The sequence below is a fragment of the Phocoena sinus genome, chromosome 1 (genome assembly GCF_008692025.1).
Source record: "Phocoena sinus isolate mPhoSin1 chromosome 1, mPhoSin1.pri, whole genome shotgun sequence".
NCBI lineage: Eukaryota > Metazoa > Chordata > Mammalia > Artiodactyla > Phocoenidae > Phocoena > Phocoena sinus.
The window spans coordinates 82,996,235-83,023,631 of NC_045763.1; the positions used below are offsets into that span (position 1 = coordinate 82,996,235).

Genomic DNA, 27,397 nt, shown 5'->3' on the forward strand with positions numbered 1-27,397 from the left:
GACTCCCTTCCAATCCCATCATATATACAACATCACCTTCTCTGGATGAAGACTGGTCTTTGGTGTGGTTGGTGATGGTTCATTTCACTTGCCCCACGATCTCTTCCATTCCACATTATTGTACAGTATCCACTTTTCATCACCCGTCACAATTTGTTTTAAAAACAGAACATTTTCGTTGTGTTTAAGTAGAGAATTGCATGTGGAAATACTGTCAAGAAGGTTGTTTTCACCGAACTTATGTGGAACCCAGACATCAAAGTGATTCACATAACCAAGCTGGTGCAAATGATGTTCAGTGCTCGATTTGGGTATTTTGAGTATGTTGGCCATCTCCTGCATTGTATAACGTTGATTGTTCTCAGTTAATTTCTCGATTTGATCTCTGTCATCTTCAGCTGGTCTACCCGACCATGGAGTGTCGTCCAGTGAGAAGTCTCCAGCATGAAACTCCGCAAACTACTCTTGACACGTTTGATCAGTCACAGCACCTTCTCCATACACTGCACAAGTCTTTTTTTTGAGTTTCAGTTGCATTTTTACCTTTCTTAAATAAAGCATAATATGCCGAAAATGTTGCTTTTTGTCTTCCATCTTCAATATTAAAAGGGCTACACAAAAATTCACCAATTTTGATAGGTATTTTTTTTTTAATGCACGCTGATATGACAGCTGTCACAATACAGTATAACAAAATTGTTTCAAATGAAGTTAAAGACAGCTAAGTGCTACTATAGCCATCTTATAGAAAATACTGAATGAACTTTTTGGCCAACCCAATAAATAGTGCTGCAGTGAACATTGTGGTGCATGTATCTTTTCGGATCATGGTTTTCTCTGGGTATATGCTCAGGAGTGGGATTGCTGGGTAATATGGTAACTATTTTTAGTTTTTGAGGAACCTCTGCTGTTCTCCATAGAGGCTGTACTAATTTACATTCCCACCAGCGGTGTAGGAGGGTTCCCTTTTCTCCACACCCCTCTACCATTTACTGTTTGTAGATTTTTTGACGATGGCCCTTCTGATCGGTGTGAGGTGATACCTCATTGTAGTTTTGATTTGCATTTCTCTAATAATTAGTGATGTTGAGCATCTTTTCATGTGTTTTGACCATGTATGCCTTCTTTGTATTTCATTTTCTTGACTAATTGCTCAGGCTAGGACTTCTGATAGTGTGTTGAATAAAAGTTGCAAGGGTGTGCATCCTTGTCTTGTTCTTTATCTTAGAGGAACAGCACTGAGTGTGATGTTAGCTGTGGGCTTGTCATATATGGCCTTTAATATGTTGAGGTACATTCCCTCTACATCCACTTTGTTGAGAGTTTTTATCGTAAATGGATTTTGAATTTTGTCAAATGCTTTTTCTGCATCTATTGAGGTGATCATATGGTTTTTATTCTTCATTTTGTTGATGTGTATCAAATTGACTGATTTGTGGATGTTACACCATCCTTGCATCTCTGAATGATCCCACTTGATCATTTTAATATATTGTGTGTGATCTTTTTAACATATTGTTGAATTCAGCTTGGTAATATTTTGTTGAGGATTTTTTGCATCTGTGTTAATCAGGGATATTGGTCTGTAATTTTCTTGTGACATCTTTGACTGGTTTTGGTATCAGGGTAATGCTGGTCTCATAAAATGAATTTGGAAGTGTCCCCTCGTCTTCTGTTTTTTGAAAGAGTTTGAGGTGGATTGGTATTAATTCTTTGAATGTTCAGAAGCCATCTGGTCCTGGACTTTTTGTTTGTTAGTTTATTTTAAAATTACTGATTCAATCTTCTTACTGGTAATCGGTCTGTTCAGGTTTTCTGTTTCTTCATGATTCAGTCTTGGTAGATTGTGTGTTTCTAGGAATTCACTCATTTCTTCTAGGTTGTCAGTCTTGTTGATGTACAGTTGTTCATAGTAGTCTCTTATGATTCTTTGTATTTCTGTGGTATCAGTTGTAACATCTCCTCTTACACTTCTTATTTTACTGATTTGAGTTCTCTCTTTCTTGGTGACTCTAGCTAAAGGTTTGTCTATTTTGCTTATCTTTTCAAAGAATGAGCTCTTAGTTTCATTGATCTTATTTATTGGCTTTTTAGTTTATATTTCATTTATTTCTGCTCCAGTCTTTGTTATTTTCTTCTTTGTGCTAACTCTGGCCTTTGTTCTTCTTTTTCTAGTTCCTTGAGTTGTAAAGTTAGGTTGTTTATTAGAGATTTTTCTGGTTTCCTGACATAGGCCTGTATTACTGTGAACTTCCCTCTTAGAACTGCTTTTGCTGCATCTCATAAGTTTTGGTATGTTGTATTTTCACTTTCATTTGTCTCAAGATATTTTTTGTTATCTTTTGATTTTTCTTTGAATTATTATTGGTTGTTCAGTAGTATGTTGTTTAATCTCCACATATTTGTGAATTTTCCAGTTTTTTTCTTATAATTCATTTCTACTTTCATACCATCACAGTGGGAGAAGACTGTAATAAGAGATGCAGAAGGGCATTACATAATGGTAAATGGGTCAATACAACAAGAGGTTTTAATATTTGTAAATATTTATGCTCCCAAATAGGAGCACCTGAATATTTCAAGCAAATGTTAACAAACCTAAAGGGAGAAATACACAGCAGTACCATAATAATAGGGACTTTAATACTCCATTTTCATCAATGGATAGATCATCCAGACAGAAAAATCAAAAAGGAAACATTGGCTTTAAATGATTCAGGTGGACTTTCACAGATATATACAGAACATTCCATCCAAAAGGAACAGAATATACTTTCTTCTATTCCATCATGTGTTTCAAGTGTACATGGAACGTTCTTCAAGATACATTATATGTTAAACCACAAAAGAAGACTTAATTTATTCTTTTCTAAGACAGATATTTTAAGACTTATCTAAGTACTGCATTAGCTGCATCCTAAAAGTTGTAATATATGGTGTTACTATAATTGTTCAATTAAAAATGCTTGGTAATTTCCATTATGATTGCTTCTTTGGCCCATGGGTTATTTTAGAAGTATACGTCTAGATATTTAAACTTTTAATTTATATTTCTTATCGCTTTTTAGCTTTATACCGTTGCAGTCAGAGAACATAGACCATGTGATTTTTCTTTTTTTTTTTAAAGATTTAATTTTTTGTTTTTATTTTTAGCTGCGTTGGGTCTTTGTTGCTGTGCGTGGGCTTTCTCTAGTTGTGGCGAGTGGGAGCTACCCTTCGTTGTGGTGCATGGGTTTCTCATTGCGGTGGCTTCTTTTGTTGCGGAGCACAGACTCTAGGTGTGCGGGCTTCAGTAGTTGTGGCACATGGGCTCTAGAGCACAGGCTCAGTAGTTGTGGCACACGGGCTTAGTTGCTCCGCCACATGTGGGATCTTCCTGGACTAGGGCTTGAACACATGTCCCCTGTATTGGCGTGTGGATTCTTAACCAGGTTGCCACCAGGGAAGTCCGCATATGATTTTATAGCTTGAAATTTATTGAGGCTTGTTTTGTGTCTCAGTATATGGTCAGTGTTTATAAATATTTTATCTAATAGACATCCATTCTTTGACGAAACGTAGATAATTTAATGTTGCTACTGTTTTCCTCCTAATTTCCCTCATACTGTCCTCCCAGTTCCCCAAGTTGAAAACCTGGGAGTTTCTCTGAATTTCTCCTTTGCTTTTAATACCACATCAAGATAATTCTTAGTACCTGTCCAGTCCACTTTTTAAATTATTTCTTAATATGAGTCATGCTATGATTAAAATAAAAACCTTGGAAAGCCTAAAGTATATAAACTAAGTTACTCAAAGCCCTACTACACAGGGCTTTTTTTTTCCCCCAATTTCTTCATGGCCCTAATTCATGTTATTCTTTCCTTGTTCATAGATTATCACAGATTTATTATGGTTCCCATCTTTTCTCTCCTTTAATAGCATTAATTTATTTGTATGTTCATTCATTCAGCCAGTATTGAGAATCTATTTATGTGCTAGGTACAGGGGATATATAGCAGTGAAGTAGAGAGGCAAGATAATTTAGCTTGGGTCTTTTTTAAAGACCCAAGCTTGGGTCTTTTTCATTTGGCCAATGTTATTTTTGCCACTTTCTCTCTGTTATAATTTTAGCTGTAACAATTCTGAAGTTTTGTTCCTAGAAAAGTGTGTGTTGTCTTGGGACTCTGAACCTTTGCATATGTTCCCTAGGCTTACAAAGCCCTCTATAAAGTTCATCTGGGAAAATACTACTCATCTTTCAGGTTAATTAGCTGAGTGTTGATGAAGCCTTGACTGACCTTTTTTCTTGCTTCTGGATAGATTAGAAATTCTTTTTGAGTGTATTCATTATAGGAATTATGTTACATAGTTTTTGTGTGGCCTTTTGTTTCCCCACTTAGGCTGTGGTTCCTTGGTTTTATGTCACATATTCTTTCATATTTGTTTCTCTTGCCACCTAGCATAGTACCTGGCACATAGCCGGTATTCAGTAAATACTTGTTGAACGTCCACAGCTGTACAGTTTAAATAAAATCATTATGTTTTCCTTAACTTTCATTTGGCCTTTTCTTCAAAATGGTTTTTGGGAATGGCCTGTTTTGGTTGCTTAAATGATCTGGTTAATTAAAAAGTATATTTGTTCTGAGATACCAATTTTCAGTTATTAGCAGCTTAGGAGACGAAAGTGTATGAGATAGTTGTTTATAATAAGGCTGTATTCTGGGACTTCCCTGGTGGTCCAGTGGCTGAGACTCCGTGCTTGCAACGCAGTGGGCGTGGGTAGTATATATATGTTATTGCCAGTCTCTCACTTTGTCTCAGCTTACCCTTCCCCTCCCCATGTCCTCAAGTCCATTCTCTATGTCTACGTCTTAATTTCTGTCCTGCCCCTAGGTTCTTCAGAACCATTGTTTTTTTTTAAGATTCCATATATATGTGTTAGCATACGGTATTTGTTTTTCTCTTTCTGATTTCTTCACTCTGTATGACAGACTCTAGGTCCATCCACCTCACTACAAATAACTCAACTTCATTTATTTTTATGGCTGAGTAATATTCCATTGTATATATGTGCCACATCTTCTTTCTCCATTCATCTGTCCATGGACACTTAGGTTGCTTCCATGTCCTGGCTGTTGTAAATAGTGCTGCAGTGAACACTGTGGCACGTGACTCTTTGAATTATGGTTTTCTCAGGGTATATGCCCAGTAGTGGGATTGCTGGGTTATATGGTAGTTCTATTTGTAGTTTTTTGAGGAACCTCCATACTGGTCTCCATATTGGCTGTATCAATTTACATTCACACCAACAGTGCAAGAGGGTTCCCTTTTCTCCACACCCTCTCCAGCATTTACTGTTTGTAGATTTGTTGATGATGGCCATTCTGACTGGTGTGGGGTGATACCTTATTGTAGTTTTTATTTGCATTTCTCTAATAGTGATGTTGAGCATCATTTCATGTGTTTGTTGGCAATCTTTATATTTTTTTTGGAGAAATGTCTCTTTAGGCCTTGTGCCCATTTTTGGATTGGGTTGTTTGTTTTCTGGATATTGAGTTGTATGAGCTGCTTGTATATTTTGGAGATTAATCCTTTGTCCCTTGATTCGTTTGCAAATATTTTCTCCCATTATGAGGGTTGTCTTTTTGTCTTCTTATGGTTTCCTTTGCTGTGCAAAAGCTTTTAAGTTTCATTAGGTCCCATTTGTTTATTTTTGTTATTATTTCCATTTCTCTAGGAGGTGGGTCAGAAAGGATCTTGTTGTGATTTATGTCATAGAGTGTTCTGCCTATGTTCTCCTCTAAGAGTTTGATAGTGTCTGGCCTTATATTTAGGTCTTTAACACATTTTGATTTTATTTTTGTGTATGGTGTTAGGGAGTGTTCTAATTTCATCCTTTTACATGTAGCTGTCCAGTTTTCCCAGCACCACTTATTGAAGAGGCTGTCTTTTCTCCATTGTATATTCTTGCCTCCTTTATCAAAGGTAAGGTGACCACATGTGCATGGTTTTATCTCTGGATTTTCTATCATGTTCCATTGATCTATATTTCTGCTTTTGTGCCAGTACCATAGTGTCTTGATTACTGTAACTTTGTAGTGTAGTCTGAAGTCTGGGAGTCTGATTCCTCCAGCTCCGTTTTTCTCCCTCAAGATTGCTCTGGCTGTTCAGGGTATTTTGTGTTTCCATACAAATTGTGACTTTTTTTGTTCTAGTTCTGTGAAAAATGTCATTGGTAGTTTGATAGTGATTGCATTGAATCTGTAGATTGCTTTGGGTAGTATAGTCATTTTCACAATGTTGATTCTTCCAATCCAGGAACATGGTATATCTCTCCATCTGTTTGTATCATCTTTAATTTCTTTTATCAGTGTCTTTTAGTTTTCTGCATACAGGTCTTTTGTCTCCTTAGTTAGGTTTATTCCTAGGTGTTTTATTCTTTTTGTTGCACTGGTAAATGGGAGTGTTTCCTTAATTTCTCTTTCAGATTTTTCATCATTAGTGTATAGGAATGCCAGAGATTTCTGTGCATTAATTTTGTATCCTGCTACTTTACCAAATTCAGTGATTAGCTCTAGTTTTCTGGCAGTGTCTTTAGGATTCTTTATGTATAGTATCATGTCATGTGTAAACAGTGACAGCTTTACTTGTTTTACTATTTGGATTCTTTTTATTTCTTTTTCTTTGATTGCTGTGGCTAAAACTTCCAAAACTATGTTGAATAATAGTGGTGAGAGTGGGCTACCTTGCCTTGTTCCTGATCTTAGTGGAAATGGTTTCACTTTTTCACCATTGAGAAAGATGTTGGATGTGGGTTCGTCATATATGACCTTTATTATGCTGAGGTAAGTTCCCTCTATGCCTACTTTCTGCAGGGTTTTTATCATAAATGGGTGTTGAATTTTGTCGAAAGCTTTTCCTGCATCTATTGAGATGATCATTTGGGTTTTATCCTTCAGTTTGTTAATATGGTGTATCACATTGATTGATTTGCATATATTGGAGAATGCTTGCATTCCTGGGATAAACCCCACTTGATTATGGTGTATGATCCTTTTAATGTGCTGTCGGATTCTGTTCGCTAGTATTTTGTTGAGGATTTTTGCATCTGTGTTCATCAGTGATATTGGCCTGTAGTTTTCTTTCTTTGTGGCATCTTTGTCTGGTTGAGGTATCAGGGTGATGGTGGCCTCATGGAATGAGTTTGGGAGTGTTCCTCCCTCTGCTATATTTTGGAAGAGTTTGAGAAGGATAGGTGGTAGCTCTTCTCTAAATGTTTGATAGAATTCACCTGTGAAGCCATCTGGTCCTGGGCTTTTGTTTGATGGAAGATTTTTAATCACAGTTTCAATTTCAGTGCTTGTGATTGGTCTGTTTATATTTTCTATTTCTTCTGGTTCAGTCTCGGAAGGTTGTGCTTTTCTAAGAATTTGTCCACTTCTTTCAGGTTGTCCATATTTTTGGCATGAAGTTGCTTGTAGTAATCTCTCATGATCCTTTGTATTTCTGCAGTGTCAGTTGTTACTTCTCCTTTTTCATTTCTAATTTTATTGATTTGAGTCTTCTCCCTTTTTTTCTTTATAGTCTGGTTAATGCTTTATCAATTTTATCTTCTCAAAGAACCAGCTTCTAGTTTTATTGATCTTTGCTATTGTTTCCTTCATTTCTTTTTCATTTATTTCTGATCTGATCTTTATGATTTGTTTCCTTCTGGTAACTTTGGGGGTTTTTTATTCTTCTTTCTCTAATTGCTTTAGGTGTAAGTTTAGGTTGTTTATTTGAGATGTTTCTTGTTTCTTGAGGTAGGAATGTATTGCTATGAACTTCCCTCTTAGAACTGCTTTGCTGCATCCCATAATTTTGAGTCGTTGTGTTTTCATTGTAATTTGCTTCTAGTTATTTTTTGATTTCCTCTTCAATTTCTTCAGTGATCTCTTGGTTATTAAGTAGTGTAGTGTTTAGCCTCCATGTATTTGTATTTTTTACAGATTTTTTCCTGTAATTGATATCTAGTCTCATAGTGCTGTGGTTGGAAAAGATACATGATATGATTTCAGTTTTCTTAAATTTAGCAAGGCTTGATTTGTGACCCAAGATATGATCTATCCTGGAGAATGTTCCATTAGCACTTGAGAAGAAAGTGTATTCTGTTGTTTTTGGATGGAATGTCCTAAAAATATCAATTAAGTCCACCTTGTTTAATGTATCATTTAAAGCTTGTGTTTCCTTATTTATTTTCATTTTGGATGATCTGTCTATTGGTGAAAGTGGGGTGTTAAAGTCCCCTACTATGATTGTGTTACTGTCGACTTCCCCTTTTGTGGCTGTTAACATTTGCCTTATGTATTGAGGTGCTCCTATGTTGGGTGCATAAATATTTACAGTTGTTATATCTTCTTGGATTGATCCCTTGATCATTATGTAGTGTCTTTCTTTGTCTCTTGTAATAGTCTTTATTTTAAAGTCTATTTTGTCTGATATGAGAATTGCTACTCCAGCTTTCTTTTGATTCCTATTTGCATGGAATATCTTTTTCCATCCCCTCACTGTCAGTCTATACGTGTCCCTAGGTCTGAAGTGGGTCTCTTGTAGACAGCATATATACAGGGCTTGTTTTTGTATCCATTCAGCCAGTCTGTGTCTTTTAGTTGGAACATTTAATCAATTTACATTTAAGGTAATTATCTAGATGTATGTTCCTGTGACCATTTTCTTAATTGTTTTGGGTTTGTTATTGTAGGTCTTTTCCTTCTCTTGTGTTTCCTGCCTAGAGAAGTTCCTTTAGCGTTTGTTGTAAAGCTGGTTTGGTGGTGCTGAATTCTCTTAGCTTTTGCTTGTCTGTACAGTTTTTAATTTATCCGTCGAATCTGAGTGAGATCCTTGCTGGATAGAGTAATCTTGATTGTAGGTTTTTCCGTGTCATCACTTTAAATATGTCCTGCCACTCCCTTCTGGCTTGCAGAGTTTCTGCTGAAAGATCAGCTGTTAACCTTATGGGGATTCCATAGTATGTTATTTGTTGCTTTTCCCTTTCTGCTTTTAATATTTTTTCTTTGTATTTAATTTTTGATAGTTTGATTAATATGTGTCTTGACGTGTTTCTTCTTGGATTTATTCCTTTCCCATATTAGGGAAGTTTGCAACTATAATCTCTTCAAATATTTTCTCAGTCTCTTTGTTTTTCTCTTCTTCTGGGACCCCTATAATTCGAATGTTGGTGCATTTAATGTTGTCCCAGAGGTCTCTGAGACTGTCCTCAATTTTTTTCATTCTTCTTTATTCTGCTCTGTAGTAGTTATTTTCACTACTTTATCTTCCAGGTCACTTATCCGTTCTCCTGCCTCAGTTATTCTGCTGTTGATTCTTTCCAGAGAATTTTTAATTTCATTTATTGTGTTTGTTCATCATTGTTTGTTTGCTCTTTAATTCTTTAAGGTCCTTGTTAAATGTTTCTTGTATTTTCCCTATTCTATTTGCAAGATTTTGGATCATGTTTACTGTCATTACTCTGAATGCTTTTTCAGGTAGCCTGCCTATTTCCTCTTCATTTGTTTGGTCTGGCAGGTTTTTACCTTGCTCCTTCATCTGCTGCGTATTTCTCTGTCTTCCTATTTTGCTTAACTTAGTGTGTTTGGGGTCACCTTTTCTCTGGCTACAGGTTTTTAGTTCCCATTGTTTTTGGTGTCTGCCCCCAGTGGGTAAGGTTGGTTCAGTGGCTTGTGTAGGTTTCCTGGTGGAGGGGACTGGTGCCTGTGTGGGGACTGGTGCCTGTGTTCTGGTGGATGAGGCTGGATGTTGTCTTTCTGGTGGGCAGGACTGCTTCCGGTGGTGTGTTTTGGGGTGTCTGTGAACTTAGTATGATTTTAGGCAGCCTTTCTCCTAATGAATGAGGTTATGTTCCTGTCTTGCTAGTTGTTTGGCACAGGGTGTCCAGCACAGCTGGGTCTTAGCGTTGAGACAGAGGTCTCTGGGAAAGCTCTCACTGATTGATATTACGTGGGGCCAGGAGATCTCTGGTGGTTCAGTGTCCTGAACTCGGCTCTCCCACCTCAGAGGCTCAGGCCTGACACCCGGCTGGAGCACCAAGACCTGTAGAGAACTATGGGAAAAATCTGACTGGTGTCTTGGATGTTTCTTTGTTGGGCGATTTATCCTGCTGGGTGCTCATGGCTGGAAGGATGCGCTGGTGGCACCCAGTGTCTCCTGGATCCCTCCTGCTTGGCGCCCCTAGGACCCCCTTGGACAAGAGATGCGGTGCCCGGGAACAAGGGAGTCTCAGCGCCCGGGCTGTCTGGCCCCCTCATGTATTTTAATATTAGCCTTGTAGTCGTCTCCACAGATTATCTCAGACAGATGAAATAAACTGTCCATGGTCTCACAAGTAACAATCAGAAAGTTTCCTAGTTAGCTGGGGGAATAAGTTGGGGAATGGCTGGGGGAGAAAAAAAGCCACACTGTTTGAATTATATATCCAGTTCTCAAGTTCTTGAGTTAGGGTCTTATTTACTGTATGAGTAGTAAAACAAGAAGGAAGGAGTGGCTTAAACCCTTGGACTCCACTTGATTTCAAGGGAAGAAACTTTTTTGTCCAGGCAGTCTCCTTCAAGATGGATATCAGTAGTAGTGATGAAAAAAAAAATGCTACTCTAGTAATAATAGCATTATAGATAGAAATAGTCTGTATGTGTGTGTCATCAAATTTCAAAAGCAAATAGTAATAGTAGTAGTGAGTATTGTTGAAATATGATTCGACTCCTGCTGCTCAGTTACCTGTATCATATGTTATGAGTGTGATACGTCATCCCAAGTCTGTGGTCAGGATTTGTCCAGTTTCCCCAATCCTTAGTCACATCCCTGCTCTCATTTACCAATTGTCTTAACATACCCACTTGAATATATTTAATACGCATCCTGTATATGTGTGTCCTTATAAAATATTTGGTGGTGTTATGTATGCATTTTTTCAGTTTGCATAAGTGATAATTGTGCTATATATTTTGTTCTGCTTCTGTTTTTATCAACACTTTTGCAGAATCTTTCCATGTTTTTGAATGTATGCTCCACTTCCAAGATCAAAACAATATTCTACATTTTCCAGTTAGATTTCAAGTTTTACATTTTACCTTTATGTCTTTGGTCCATTATGGAGTTCACCTTTTTGTGTATTGTGAACTAGGGATACAACTGTTTCTCCCTTTAAGTGAGCCATTTTCTCCAACACTGTTTAGTAAATATAACATCCTGTATGTACAGACTTGTAGTATCATTTTTATCATTAACAATTTCCCATAAATAGATCTGTTTTGGAAATACCTGTTTTGTTCAACTGGTGTTATAGATTGTCTCTTACCAGTACAGAACAGTTTTCTCTGGAATGTGTCACAGTATCTGGTAGGGCACATCTTCACCTCTTTGTTTTTCATTTTAAAAGTTGACTTAGTTATTCTAGGACTTTTACTTTTTCATATTAATTTTCTGAAGTGTTTGACCTCAAAAAATTCTGCCGGGGTTTTTACTGGAATTTCATTGAATTTATATGCTAAAGATTATCTGCCCAATACCGTGAAATTTAGCTTGCATCAACTCCATTTGGGAGAAGCAGGAGTATTCTAGACACTCTTAACATCCTGTAAAAAGAAAAGGTACGGACTGGAGATTTAATGGGTGTTGAGAAGAGCATTCATAACCCAACAGCAAAGGTAGGGAGTACAGAGCTTAAGGAACGGGCAGGTAGGCCAGCTCCTTTATTTGTTTCTGTTTTCTGTGTAAATTTCTCAGGTTTGACTTAAACATGAGAGCCAGTGTAGCCTTGATGCAGGATGAGAGATGCAGCTTTGTAGCCATAGACCAGAGTCAACTGAGCACCCAGAAGCACTATTCTCCCAATCAAAAAGTCTATTTATGAAGGAACTTTTACAGTATATGAACTGGGAAGAATATTTCCAACTTATATAATAATGAAGTTCAAAGTATGTAAGATGCTCTTGAAAATCATTATGGAAAGGATTAACATTTCAGTTTTAAAAACAGGCAAAGATCATCAACTGCAGTTCCCAGAAGACATACAAATTGTTAACAAATTTATGGGGAAAAAAAGCTTCTCAATAATAGAAATGTAGATGGAAATTTGTGCTTGTGTGTGTTGTCAAATAGCGAATGAATAATGCTTACTCCATTTTGGTGAAGGTGTGGGCCATCAGGTCTACTCTGATAGTGTCAGAGTGTTGGTTTTTAAAAATTAATTAATTAATTAATTAAATTTTATCTTTGGCTGTGTTGGGTCTTTGTTGCTGAGCCCGGGCTTTTTCTAGTTGTGGCGAGTAGGGCTACTCTTGTTGCAGTGCGCAGACTTCTCGTGTGGTGGCCTGTATTGTTGCAGAGCACGGACTCTAGGTGTGTGGGTTTCAGTAGTTGTGGCATGTGGGCTCTAGAGCTCAGGCTCAGTAGTTGTGGCGCCCAGGCTTAGTTGCTCTGCAGCATGTGGGATATTCCCTGACCAGGGCTCAAATCTGTGTCCCTTGCATTGGCAGGCGGATCCTTAACCACTGCGCCACCAGGGAAGTCCAGTGTCAGAGTGTTATTGGTACCACTTTTGAGATTCATTTGACAATATGTATCACATTAAATATATACATAATATGGGTTTGGAGGAAATGGGGTGTTTAAATGAAACAGCATTCGTCATGAGATGATAATTGAAACTGGATGGTGAATATCTGATGGTTCATTATACTTGTCTACTTTTGTATATATTTATAATTTTCTACAATAAAAGGGAAATGCATATTCTTTGATATAGTAATTATTCTTTATGAGTTTATCTTATATAGTATTTGAAATACTTTAAAAATAAAATGTAAAAGGATGAACTTTGTATTATTGCTTGTAATAGTAAAACACTAGAAAATCCTCAATGTTCCTCAGTTGGGTAATAGTTGGAAAGTAGCTTAACAGCTGATGGAAAGATTATCTTACATACTTTTATTATACAGATGGACATTACATAGGCTAAGATACATTTTATGTGAGAAAGCTTGTAGAGCACTACATGTAATAATAATCCACTTCTTTTAAAACATATGTAAATTATATCTACATATGGATTTTATATGTAAGAAAAATCAGGAGATGAACAGTTTTCTTTTCATCATTACTTCTTTTCAGGAAGTAGCATGGGGAATTTTCAGTTTTGATTTCTCTATTATTTATTTCAACAGCTGCATGTTTACCTTTGTAATCAGAGAGGAAATAATAAATTCTAAAAATCAATTTAACTTCTAGTAAAGCATACATTCTAGAGAGGAGGGAAGTAATCAGTGACAGTAAGGGGGGGATAGCACAGGGAGATCAGCTCAGTGCTTTGTGACCACCTAGAGGCGTGGGATGGGGAGGTGGGAGGGAGACACAAAAGGGAGGAGATACGGGGATATATGTATATGTATAGCTGATTCACTTTGTTATACAGCAGAAACTAACACACCATTGTAAAGCAATTATACTCCAAGAAATATGTTAAAAAGTGGGGGGAAGTTCCTTAGAGGGGAAGATGTACATTGTTTATCCTAGTTATGTTTGAGTTATGGTATTATGGGTCATTGGATCATTTACCCTTTATTTGCTTTCTCTAAAATTTCTTTGGGCAGAGGAATTTTCTTTTATTTTTTTACAATCCACACATGAAATAGCTTTATTATTACCATAATGTCTAATTTAGGGGCAGAGGAATTTTAAAAGAGGGTAATAATTTTACAGAATATCTGTTTATTAAAGCAGTTTTATATAATACATGATTTATGTTCTCCATGTTTATATGGATAAAAGATTGGTGTGCATGTGCCTTAGAATGTGAATTAGAGTCTCTTGTTTACTCAGAGCAAACAGATTATTTGTGCATAGATTCATTTTTAGAAAACATGTTACTTTAAATATAGATGTTTTTGAATTGAATTTGAACTTTATAAATTCCATATAACCTTTCTGACTTTTATGTACCCTGCCCTATATAGAGCATTGAGGATACAACTGTGAATAAGAGTAACACACACATTTCCTGGTTTGGGTGGAATGTTTGGGTGGGAGAGTGGTGGTGTGTGTTGCAGTGGGTTTCAGACTAAATGGGAATGACTGTAAGAGCAGAGACAGTTAAATGTGTATAACTTTCTCCCAAAGGTTTGGCTGTGAATGAGAGGGAAGAAATAATAGGAAGTGGTGGGAGGGGCAGAAGGAATCAAGGGAATTTTAGTTCTCTGCTTTTCCCGCCTCGATCCTTGCAAGTTTTTAAGAATAGTTGAATGTTACTGGGAAGGTGCGAGTAGAAAGATTTATTGAATGCTGGCTCTGGTCTGTAATTCTATAACCTTGGTCAAGTTATTTAATCTGTCTTCTTAGAGTTACAGTTTTTTCATATGTAAAAAGGGATCTGTGAAATTGTTATCTGTAAAAATGTCTCCATAACATTGTTCTGAGTATTATCTCTGTTCTGCTGGCACAGTAAATGGCTCATAATGGGGGCTTAACAAATGATCTGTGAAAGAATAAATATGCAGAAAGCTTAATGTGTGGTTGAGCACATAATAATCACTCAAGTAACTTTTCCCCAGAGGTTTGGCTGTAAATGGAAGGGAAACAATAAGGAGGTTGTAGTGGGAGGGGGTCATAAGGAATCAAGGGCAAGTGTTATTAGATTAGGTACTGTTTATACACGATACACCAGAAACACTAGGTGGAAACACTAGGAGATGGAAAAAAAATTTTTAATGGTTCATTTCTTAAGATCTAAGGACATACATGTCCTCGTGTAGTGGGAGTAATATAATGGAGAGTAAGATGGGGACAGACCTTGCCATCAAAGGTGAAAAAGGGAGGGAATTTGTTGAAGCAATAGCAGAGCATATGAAACTATTTGGGAATGTTTGCAGTTTTGATTTTTGTACATCTTCCACTCTAGAATTGGAAGGCTCTAGGTCATTGTAGTCACCCTGGCATTCTGTTGAGGTCATTTCTCACCCATAATTAATTAGGTTGCTCAGGCTTTCAGTTAGTTTTTTTAACTTACGGGAAGCAAAGTGCTGCTGTGACCATTGGATTTGTAGCTTTCTAGAAAGTTACTTGCTCATAGGGTCATTTTCAGACTGTGATTTGAAAGTATTGTTTCACTGTCTGGAGAAAGTTCTCAGCCTGGCATTGAGCATTCGTGCTGATAAAATTTATTGTAGTGACTCATTCTCCATTTTTACTTATCTAGGACTCATCTTGTCAGGCTTTTAAGTCTTTTAACCCTTCTAAGTATAGTATTGAAGTGCCTTTTCCTTACAGCTGACTCTGACAATAACGTATGACAATATATATTCCTTTATTTAGAGCATGGCTCTTAAAATGTGATCCATGGGTCCTTTCAGGTGGCCTGTAAGATCTAAACTATTTTCATGATAATACTAAGATGTTGTTTGCTTTCCCACTGTGTTGACATTTGTACAATGGCGTAAACACAGTGTTTGGTCAGACTGCTGTGTACCTTAACATGAAACAAAGCATCAAACTGTGCTAGCATTCTTTATTTTTGAGCACTCACAGTAAAACAAACAAAACACACATGTGCACACACACGCAGAAAACCCTATTTTATTCAAGAACGTTCTTGATGAAACAGTAGAAATTATTTTCACTAAATCTTAATCTTGAGTTCAGGTTTTTAATGTTATGTGTGACAGAATAGGAAATATATATATATATATATATATATATATATATAAAGTATTAATGCCATTGTTTGAGTTGCTGGCTGAGCTAGTAGCTTTTCCATGGAACACCATTTTTTACTTGAAACAGTGACTTGCTTTGGTATATGGTGGATACTTTCTTGACACACTCATTTCACTTATATTTACTTTACTTACCATTTTTAGTTTCCTAGATCTGTTCCTATGGGTTGGAGCTGCCATCTGGTGTCACTACTTAAATACAATTTTGTTCCCACCAACATCTCTGTGCTCTTATTGTCAAATATATTACATTCTTGTATGTTATAGGCCTAACAATACAGTTATGTACATATTTTTCCATATGTTTCCTTTAGAGGAAATATGCATTTATACTGTCTTTTATAATTACCTTATTTTCCTAGTGTTCTTTGTTTTGTGTGTGTGTGTGTGTGTGTGTGTGTATTTGAATTTCTACCTTGGTTTACTTAATTTCAACCTTAAGAACCTCCTTCATTTCTTGTAAGGTAGCTCTGCTAGCAACAAATTCTCTCATGTTTTGTTTATCTGGGAGTATCTTTATTTCACCTTCATTTTTGAAAGACAGTTTTGCTGGATATAAGATTCTTGATTGACAGTTTTTTTTCTTTCAGTGCTTTGAATATGTCATTTCACTGCCTTCTGGCCTTCATTGTTTCTGATGAGTAGTTAACCTTACTGGGGTTTCTTTGCATGTGATGAATTATTTTTCTTGCTGCTTTCAAGATTTTCTCTGTCTTTCAGCATTTTTACTGTGGTTTGTCTGGATGTGTAACTCTGTATTTATCCTACTTGGAGTTTGTTTAACTTCTTGATTATATAGATTAATGTTTTTTAGCAAATGTGGGATGCTATCAGTCATTATTCCTTTGGATATTTAATTTTTTTTTAGTTTTAAGTTTTTAAATAAATTTTATTTATTTATTTATTTTTGGCTGCATTGGGTCCTTGCCGCTGTGCCTGGGCTCTCTCTAGTTTTGGCGAGTGGGGGCCACTCTTCATTGCAGTGTGTGGGCTTCTCATTGTGGTGGCTTCTCTTGTTGCGGAGCATGGGCTCTAGGCACGTGGGCTTTAGTAGTTGTGGTTCACGGGCTCCAGAGCACAGGCTCAGCAGCTGTGGTGCACGAGCTTAGTTGCTTCGTGGCATTTGGGATCTTCCCGGACCAGGGCTCTAACCTATGTCCTGGGCGTTGGAAGGTGGATTCTCAATTACTGCACCACCAGGGCAGCCCATATTCCTTTGTATATTTTTAAAATGTAGTGTATCTTTCAAACTGAAACTCTGTACACTTTAGAAGTGTGTAGAGTTTCTCCTCCCTCCTCCAAGCCACTGGTAATCCCCATTCTACTCTCTGTCTCTATCAATTTGACTGCTCTTATAACCTTATGTAAGTGGAATTATACAGTATTTTTCCATTTTGTCTGGCTGATTTTGCTTTAGCGTAATGTCTTTAAGGTTTGTTCATGTTGTAGTTTATGACAGAATTTCCCAGAATTTGTTTATCCTTATAGGTAATGAAAATAGGTATTCCCAATTGGAAACATTTTTTTTCTTCCCTATTTGTTTCGTTTTTACTTAACTTTTATACTGTTTTTGAATTATCGTCTATCTAGTTTTACGTACTGTTGTATGTTTAGTTAGTAAAAAAAAAATCTAAATTGGGAAAGTGAAACCAAACAAATACGGCTTTGTTTTCTTTAAGAAAGCTGTTGGTGGTACGCTATGCTGTTTATACAATAACTGATACATAAGTTACAATGTAATTTTGGAGTATGTAATTTTGGGGTCTTATGCTTAAAAAATGTAAGTGATCTTATAATTGGCTTCTCAGTTGAGTATGATTTGTGAAATTGGTGGCTCTTAGTTTTTTTTTTTTTTAAACTTCCATTCTGCATATTTGAGGGACTGTGACACATTCCCGTCAATAAACAAGGCTTAATTCAGTGGTGATTCCCTGGAGGTAGGTCATGACTACCCTTCCAGTAGGTTGAATATACCCAACTACCCAGAGTCACTGGTTAGTGTGTTTTAACTACATGTGGCATAATCTTTTCTTAAGCTGAAGTACAGTTGATTTGCAGTGTTTCGTGTGTACAGCAAAGCGATTCAGTTATACATATATGTATATATGTGTATATATTCTTTTTTTTTTGTTCACATGGCATGCAGGGTCTTAGTTCCCTGACCAGGGATTGACCAGTGACCCCTGCATTGAGAGCGTGGAGTCTTAACCCTGTACTGCCAGAGAAGTCCCTATATATGTATTCTTTTTCTGATTCTTTCCCATTATAGCTGATTACAAGATATTGAATATTGTTTCCTGTGCTATACAGTAGGTCCTTGTTGTTTATCTGTTTTACATATAGTAGTGTGTATCTGTTGGCCTAATCATTTTTATTCTTTATCAAGTGCTTATGAAATTATACCATGCAGCTTCTTTTAGTTTATCTAAACCTAGATATGAGATTCACGGCATCCTTTGCTTATGACCATGGCCTACCCACTTCAACTTACAGCTGTCATTTTAATGAGAGTTGCCCTGAATATGTTACCTTGGAGTGGTTGCTGAATCCTGGCCTCATTGAATGAATATTGACAACTGCTATCATTTTATTTTAAGCTTCTTTGTTTCTGGAGTTTTTATGATTTGAGGTACTTGTTAATATTTTCCCTAAATGTAAGGTTTTCAGTAAGTAAAAAAATTTGATTAATACATGAAATATATGATTGTTATAAAATAAGCTCTATAAGTAAATCAGTCCTGTTCTGTTTCGTTTTATTAATTTTTATTGAAGTATGGTTGCTTTACAATGTTGTGTTAGCCTCCACAGCACAACAGAGTGAATCAGCCATACACATACAGATAACCCCTCCCTTTCGGTCACTCTTATATATGGTTATTTATTTCCTAAACAGAGACTCTACAGGGGCAGGTAATTCACTGGTCCACAAGCGGTCTCCTTTACGTCGAAACCAAAAGACCCCAACATCCTTGACCAAGCTGTCTTTACAGGATGGACATAAAGTCAAAAAGCCAGCATGTAAATTTGAAGAGGGTCAGGATGTCCTAGCTAGATGGTCAGATGGCTTGTTTTATCTTGGAACTATCAAAAAGGCAAGTTACCTTAATACCTTTTGCAGTTTCTGTAGTAAACTTTTAATAATATTGGATTGAAATTTAACTTCATGGTTTTGATTTTAAAAGAAATCACCATAAGTTTTCCTCTGTATTTCAGATAAACATATTGAAACAGAGCTGCTTCATCATATTTGAAGACAGTTCTAAATCCTGGGTTCTCTGGAAGGACATTCAAACAGGCAGGTGCTACTATTTCCCTTGGACACGATTTACACTAAAATTTTATTTTCTTCAGCTTGTCATTTTCTAGTGCTTTCTGTTTAGTACAGTGTATTAAGATAACTAAAAAAATACGTGTATTCTTCAGAGTCTTCAAGGAGTTATAATCTATTTTATAGACCATAAGAAGAACAAGAATTGCTCTGTTAGGGTAGAGATAGATTAGACGACAGATGCATCACTGATGCGCACATGTATAAATTATTGTTAGGACCCTTCTAAGAACTTTGAAGAAAAATTTTAGTTACTAATGAGTAACACGACTTCACCTTTGCTGTTACTTGCCTGTATTAGTACAAAGTAATATAGAGAGCTAATATTTATTGAGAACATACTGTTTGCCAGATGTTTTGGGGAATTAGGACTATTAAATACCTTTAGAATGCTAGAAATATTCATTGATAAGAATAGTTTAAAATTACTGCTTAGTTACGGTTTTTTATGTTTAGATGGGAAAATGAGGCTGCATTTGGGTACAAGTAAAAATGAATACAGGTATGCTTTGGTTTGGTAATAGGTATGTTTCTTGTTATGCTTTTTATTTTTGCAAGCTATAATTACTGTATGTTTTTTGAGTCTGCTAAATAAAGGTATTTTTTTCAGATATCTATTTCATGGAAAGTGCTTTATAAAAAATTATGAATAGTAAAAATCTGAGTACTTCAGCTGCACACTAAAGCCCCACTTTTGGTATCCTTTTAATGGGTTAATGGGCCTGCACTAAGGTGTTTTTATATCTCCCCCTGTAGAAAGGAGACATTCTGTAAAGTATTTTATCAATTGAGTTTTTAATTTGAATCCCAAATGCGACTTTATGGTAGGTTACTGCTGTGTTCAATTTCTTGATTTCACTCTTAGTTTTTTTTTAAAGAATAAAAAAAGTTTTGGTTAAGGAATTGGAATGTTGTAGTTGCCATTTTTATACATGGTACTCAGGGATTAGGTGGAGAACTCAATAGCTGTTACTCTAGTAAAATGTCTTTCTAGTGAAAGAAACTTTTTACCGTTTTTAGGACTGATCAGTTTAAAGGTCTAAAGTTATGTTTTGAATCTCAAATTGAGGGGTCAGTGAGGAAAGGAATAGGAGGCAGATAGGAGGTCTCCAGCAGTAGTAATATTGAACAGATCTTATTACCCTGCATACAGAATTATCCCTTTTACTTAGTTTGTAAATATGGTTCTCTCTGGTGGAACTGAAACATGTTATACTGCTTCTGTTCCCGTTGTATTAACTATGTGTCCCTTTCAACTTTTCTACCATTTTGAGGTTTCTGTGGGTTAAATATAGGTCTGTCTTTGTGTTTTCTTCCCTCCCTCCCATCCTTCCTCCCTTCCAGAAGGGAAGAAGAAAACCAGTTGTACATAGATAGAAAGTTGTTGTGAAAGTGAGGGGGTCTTGTCCTACATGTGGCATATCCAGTATATCAGTTCAGTGGTCTGTGGTTGTTTTTTCCTCGCTGGCTCCTTTTACTATCCTCATGAGATAGGACAGCTCCTTGGCCATTTAACTCTTTGTAACACCCAGAAAGTAGCACACATGTATGTAACTTGCAGTTGATATAGAATGAGTAAGTGAACCTGAAAATTGCAATATGGCAGATGTCAGTGTGGAGTGTAGCTTTAGTAGTTTTCTTCCTGTAAGGATCCTGCTTATAGTAGTTATATATCAAAATAACTTAATAAATTATAGTAATTTCACTCATAAGATTCTTTTAAAAATTTTTCATAAGTAGGAACAATGTATAGTCATATTAGTAGTCAAAGAAATGTACATTACAACAGGGAGATAGTATATTAAAACCATTAAATAATTTTAAAAGGATTTTTAATCTTAATACCTAATACTGTTATGGTTTCTGTGAAAATGATACACTGCTGGTGGCAATGTAAATTTCTATTTTGGATATTTAATAGTTGCATTAAATACATAAAGATGTTTTATATGCTTTCATCTATACAGCAGACTCATTTGTAGCAGTTTATTCAAAAGAAATAATTCATAAGTAAAAAATCTAGATGAAAAATATTTGCTGTAGCTTTCTTTTAACAACAAAAAATTCGGCATGTCTAAGATGAAATGGCTTTATAGTCATTTGGGTTTAGAGTGAGGGAGACTACAGAAGGTCACTAAGCTACACAGAAAGTTTTTGTAAACTTGATGATAAAAAAGACATGTTAGATTTCACAAGTAAAGGCAGTTCTCTGCTTCCTCAGGATTGTTTCCTGAGGGTGAACACATATTGTTTGACGGATCAGCACCCTCTTTTACGAGGAACTGCCTTCTCCTACACCAGTCCACATGGTTATAGTGGGAGTCAGATCAGGCACCTACCACAATCTGGGCTATTGGTCCTTTTCCAGGAAGTTGCAGATTTGGACTGAGAGGTTCTAGGCTCAGTCTGGTCGCTCTCGTGACTGGAGCCATAAACTGAGAAACTATGGGAAGCCACATCCAGCCAAGCAAACAAAGCCTGGGAGAGGAGAGGAGAGAGGACAAGAGCCAAAACAAAAAAGGAGAAATGCAAAAAACAAGCAAGCAAAAAATTTGGTAACCTGCATATCTAAGAATAGAGTCATAATAAAGTAAACTTGGTTCTTTCCACTGGACAGAATATTATACAGCTTTTAGAAGTTATACGTTTGAAAACTACAGTGTGAGAAATGCTTTTGATGGAAAAAACATTACATAGTATTAATGAAAAGAAGCATCTCACAGTGGAGAGAATATGGACTCTGGTGTATCTGGGTTTGAATCCTAGCCTTGATACTCTGTGACTGAGGGTACTTGGATTAGATACTTTATCTTTCTGAGCTTCAATTCTTCTCTATAAATAAGATATGTATCTAATAAATTGTGGAATTAAAATAATATGTATCAAGAGCCTAACATAATGCTGGCTCATAGCACAAAATTGTACCTTTTTATTATTGTTGGTATGTGAATAAAGTGTATGTATTAGTATTTTAACTATGTATATTGAAATTCATGAGAAGAGATTATTGGAAATAATTGTGCTAAAGTGATAAAATTCTATTCTAAATTTTGCAGAATAAAATTGTTTTTAGAATAAAAATGTTTAAGGAAGAAATAACTTACCTATTCAGGTAAAATGTAATTAATAACTGGAACCCCTCATTTTTGTTTCAGTGGGATATTGTTTAGGTATGTTGTTTGACACCATAGTTCCAGATTTCAGAAGCTGGAGATCAAATAATTAGTGTTCAGCCTTTTTTATAAATTAGTAGGTAAAAAGAAGTGTTCTGAATCTTGAGAGTAGGGAGTCATTGGCGGATCTTCCTTGCCCCTTTTCTTTAGTCTCATGATGTTACACAGTGTAGGGTGAGTGAGTAATGTTCATGGGTAGGTGTGTGTTCTGGAGAGTAGTTCTAGTGTTCACAAAACATCCCCTTCTCTTGCCTCCCGAGAGGGTGGGAATATTGGAAGTAAATAGTAAGGGATCCTGCCTGAGAGCAGTTTAAATTATGCCCTCTGCCAAAAAGCAGATTAAATTATGAATGTAGACAGTGAGGCATCTTAAGTTAAAGGTAGGAAGAACACAGATAAGGAGCAGAGAGAGAGCATTTTGTGTATAGTACTTTGCCTTGAGAAAATACCGTTATGATCTAGGAAACAGACATTGCCAATATGGGCTACTCACTGAGTAAAAAAAGTGGTTTTGTTATATGGAACAATTCTTTATGTATATTTTAAATATTTCAGGAGCCACTGGAAGTGGGGAAATGGTCTGTACAATATGTCAAGAAGAGTATTCAGAAGCTCCCAATGAAATGGTTATATGTGATAAGTGTGGCCAAGGTAAACATTGATTTTTTTTTTAATCTTGTGGAAAAGTTTTATTACATACTTAATGCCCCTGTTGAAGATTAATGATTAAAAATTCTTTACATTGGTAATTTGAAGCTGTTACCGTAAGTTTAGTCATCAGTTGTAAATATATTAACGTAGGAAAAGAGAATACTAAAATGCCTTCTTTAAATTGTGTTGCAGTATTTATTAATAAAAGAGAATTTGCTTTATGCTTTTTTTGATATTAAGGATATCATCAGTTGTGTCACACACCTCATATTGATTCCAGTGTGATTGATTCAGATGAAAAATGGCTCTGTCGACAGTGTGTTTTTGCAACAACAACAAAGGTATCTTTTAAGTGTTTTGGGCTAACGCCCTAAATGGAATTTGTAAGACACTATCAACGTAATGATTGTGTACGTTGAAAATTTATTTGAATGAAATGAGCAATCAATCTTGGGTAGAAGGAGGTACTGCTTATTGTTTGACTAATGATGCTTAAGTGACTTGCAACTATTCTTGCGCTTATTTTCTGATAGTGGTCTTGGGGCAATAATTTGAAAGAAAAGACAACAAAATAAATAAAGATTATTATTGGTCAAACAGTTTGTGATATGGTAAGAAATTTAGAATGGAAATTTCTTCATAAGTTTCAGAAGCATTTTTAAATTATAGAATTGTATTTAAAATTTTATCCTTCACTCTTTTAAATAACTTTTTCCCTCTAATATAGAGGGGTGGTGCGCTTAAGAAAGGACCAAATGCCAAAGCATTGCAAGTCATGAAGCAAACATTACCCTATAGTGTGGCAGACCTTGAATGGGATGCAGGTCATAAAACCAATGTCCAGCAATGTTACTGCTATTGTGGAGGCCCTGGAGAGTAAGTAAATATGGTTATTTAATGCCCTTAATTGCTTATATTGTCCACTTTATTTTTGTTATTGATTGTGGTATGGGAGTGATAGTGAATTGTAAATGCATGAAAGCATCAATAAAGAAAATTGGGAGGGATTAGAAGCTGTAGTTTTATTCATCTTTATCATTAAATGTTTGCTAAATAAGTGAGTCAGAGTTCTAACTAAGAATGTTTAGAAATTTACCTTTAACTTCTGATCACTGGTTCTAGTTCTGCTCTTTGTAACTAAACACATGCATCTTATCTTTCTTAGGAGGTAGCTCTTAAAATACTTAAATCCAGTAATCGTATTTCCCACTCCCATGACTCACATACCAAGTGTTCTCTTTTCTAGGCTAAAATCTGCATTCCTATCAAACATTCTTTATGACGTGTTTTCCAAACTCTGTCTTTGTTGCTCTTCAGTTTTTGAAAGTTTACTCTTGAAATAATGGTGCCATGATTACAAAATGCAGTGTTTCCAGGACTAGTCTGACAGAATATAACGAAGCTATTAGAGTTCTAGATATTATGCTTCTGTTGTTGCAAGGAAAGATTGTATTACCCCTTTTTGGTCGTCCCATCATACTCTTTTGGCTCATTATGAATTTGTAGATGGTCAACTAAAACTAAAGCTTTTAGTTCTTTTTTTCATACAAGCTAATATTAAACCAAATTGTGCATCATGTATTTGTACTACATTTAAAAAAATGTTAGTGGATAACTTTACATTTAACTCTATTAAATTATTGGTTTCTTAAATCTTATCAGACTCCATGTTTCTCTTAAGACAGGGCTGCTCTCTAGAAGAATGCTGGGACATATAAGATGTTCAGTGACGAAAACATGAATAAATGAATATGTAAATGAATGAAATTTTAGTTCTTCATTCTACCTTGTCTCTAGTCTTACGGAATTTTTATTTGTGGTTTAACATTTCTATAACATTTCTCAGTTTTTGGTTGCCTGCAGGTTTAAGAAGCATTCTCTGGTTTCTTTAAATCATTTATAAGAGCTAAAGTGAACCTAGAGATTGATCTTTCTCCTTTACTCATTTATACCTAGCATCTTAGTTTATAGACATTATTTTATGAAGCAGATTGTTCATTGTTCTTTAAGTACTATGACTTCATGAACTATGTTTGATATTGCTAACACTTTAACACCTAACAGAGTACCTAGAACATAGTATTCATTAGCCTTTTGATGAATGAATGACCTTACTAGTAGCATCTTGCCTTTGCCTGTGTATGGCTTAAAATTAACGTGGGGCTAACTTACTGAGCAAAAGAATTATTTGAAGAAGAGGCATTATTTGGGTGGCAAGTAAGGATATTAAAACCATGTACTAACTAAAAAGAGAGGATATCTTTAGCTGAAGATTCAGTTTTAGCATCTTCAGCCATCTGAAAGAGAACAAAATCTGTCACAAAGCCTTCATACCTGGTGGAGTCTTAGATTAGATTTGTGGTTATGTTAACCAAATTTATTAAATTGCTGTACTCCTTTTCTTTTCATTATAAGGAACAAGAATAATAGAAACACAGTGAAGGCATAAAGTTGCCTATGGGTATTTGGTATATGAGACAGATAGCTCTACATATCAGTGACCTCTGAGACTGTTGATGTGAAAAAATCCCAGGCTTCACAAAGATCCTTTACTAATTTAGGACCCAGGCACTTATTGATTAGAAATAGTAGATGTAGCTTTCAAGAGCTTATAAATTCTCATGGATAAAAGAGAAGAGGAATGAAATGGTCAGTACTAATAACCTTTTTGGGAAGAAAAATTTAGCACTAAATATACCAGAAATGTGATACTGTAATCAGAACTATATTCTGTATGTCACTTTTGTCGTTGTTTTTTTTTTTTAAACTTTACCTCATGAAAGGTAGTAATTTTAATCTTAAATTTTTTCTTATAGCTGGTATTTAAAGATGCTGCAGTGCTGCAAATGTAAACAGTGGTTTCATGAAGCTTGTGTGCAATGCCTTCAAAAGCCAATGCTATTTGGAGACAGGTGAGAGAAGGGCATTTGACTGATTTTTTAGCTTTTTAAAATTGTATTTATGTTTTTTCATTTTCACATTTCTAAAAGTAGTTTTAATAGTGATTTGTAAAAGGTTCACCTTGGGAATATATTGTTTAATATACTTAAATTATATATAATTTTAAAAAGCACATAATTTTTGTACTTTTGGATATTGCAGAAAGCTTTGAAGTATTTGACCAGTGAACATATTTGCACCTATTGCCCCACAGTACTCTAAACTATTCTCATTGGTACCTTCTTTTAAAGAACCTCAAGGGGATCCAAAGAACCTCAAAGATAGACCTAATGTCTTTTTGGATTAAGAGAGCATGAAATAGCAGAGAGAGCTCTAGAAGAAAAATTAGATCACTAAATGTAACATCAAAAACTCTGGGTTTAGATCTTAGCTTATGTGATTTATTGTCTTTCTGACCTTAGGAAGGTCAGCTTGTCTCCTGGGCTTTTTCTACCATGTTGTTTTGAGCATTGAAAAGTGACAATGTGTATCGGAGTAGCCATCACAATTCCCGTTACACACAAGCCATTAGTAAACTATGCCTGTATATCAATCTGTATGTGAACTCTGAAGGTCTCTAATGGTTAAAAAAAAATTGCCCCTTTCCCCCATATACAAACTATTTTATTATTTGTCATTACTGGAAAAGAAACTCTTTAAAGCACAGTGTCATGATTCAAATTATATTTTGCTTTGTGTATCAGTCCTTATGTCAATTGTAGGATTTGCACTTGCTGAATATTAATTTTAATTGTTAAATAATTTATATGTATTCTTGATTACTCAGTATATATAACTTTTCTTTTTTCCTTAGGTTTTATACATTTATTTGCTCTGTCTGCAGTTCTGGACCAGAATACCTCAAACGTCTACCATTACAATGGTAAGTACGGACATTTCTGTTAAGGAACAAAAAAGAGCCATATTTTTAAATCTACAGGATGAAACTTTATATATACATTTACTTAGCTTAAATAAAAATTTGTTCTTCTTTATGCCTGGCTTTATTTCTTTTTCTGTATTTATCCTCAAGCCTGATGTCATCTTCCCCAAAGATTATCTAGTTTTATTGCTGAAGTAGTAAGGCCATTCAGTTTCTAATGGCATAAAAAGTAACTTTCAAATATCTTTTAGATCTTCAAAATTCTTATTCATGTTTCTAGTTCTTTTGGGCCTTCAGAATAGCATCAGTAGAACAGAGAAACGTCTTATAACAAATATGCCAATTTCTGCCTCAGTTAAGTAATCCTTGGGCATGGGAAGTACGATGAATTTTGGAGATTTACTGAAAATGTTTATAGTAAGTGCTTAGAAATTTTTGTCAAATATTTTACATATTTTAGGAAAAGATAAGATTTAATTCATGAATCAGATAAAAGTCTGTTAAAGCGTGATCCATTTTGTAGCTTATGTAGTAGTGAAAACATGAAATTTTAGATCATAAGTTATTTTTTCTTACAGTCAGGTCCTCTTTGAATGTATTTCAAGAAATCAAATATCTTTTAATTTTTACTATTCAGGATAAATTAAATGTTTAGCTAATGTTTTTAATTTATTTTCATATG

General features: G+C 35.5%; 1 protein-coding gene across 5 annotated transcripts in view; it reads left to right on the forward strand.

The window, feature by feature from the left end:
• Positions 1-27,397, forward strand: part of MTF2 (metal response element binding transcription factor 2) — an 85,717-nt gene that overhangs the window by 40,365 nt on the left and 17,955 nt on the right. For 3 of the 5 annotated variants that reach the window (XM_032638414.1, XM_032638407.1, XM_032638435.1), the window contains exons 2-8: positions 18,634-18,832; positions 18,954-19,035; positions 22,797-22,892; positions 23,133-23,233; positions 23,620-23,768; positions 25,709-25,804; positions 26,647-26,715. In XM_032638414.1, coding sequence (XP_032494305.1) covers positions 18,634-18,832; positions 18,954-19,035; positions 22,797-22,892; positions 23,133-23,233; positions 23,620-23,768; positions 25,709-25,804; positions 26,647-26,715 — 792 coding nt within the window. Of the gene's footprint in view, positions 1-18,633; positions 18,833-18,953; positions 19,040-22,796; positions 22,893-23,132; positions 23,234-23,619; positions 23,769-25,708; positions 25,805-26,646; positions 26,716-27,397 lie in introns of all 5 variants that reach the window. The other 2 variants (XM_032638431.1, XM_032638423.1) reach the window with 2 other exon arrangements.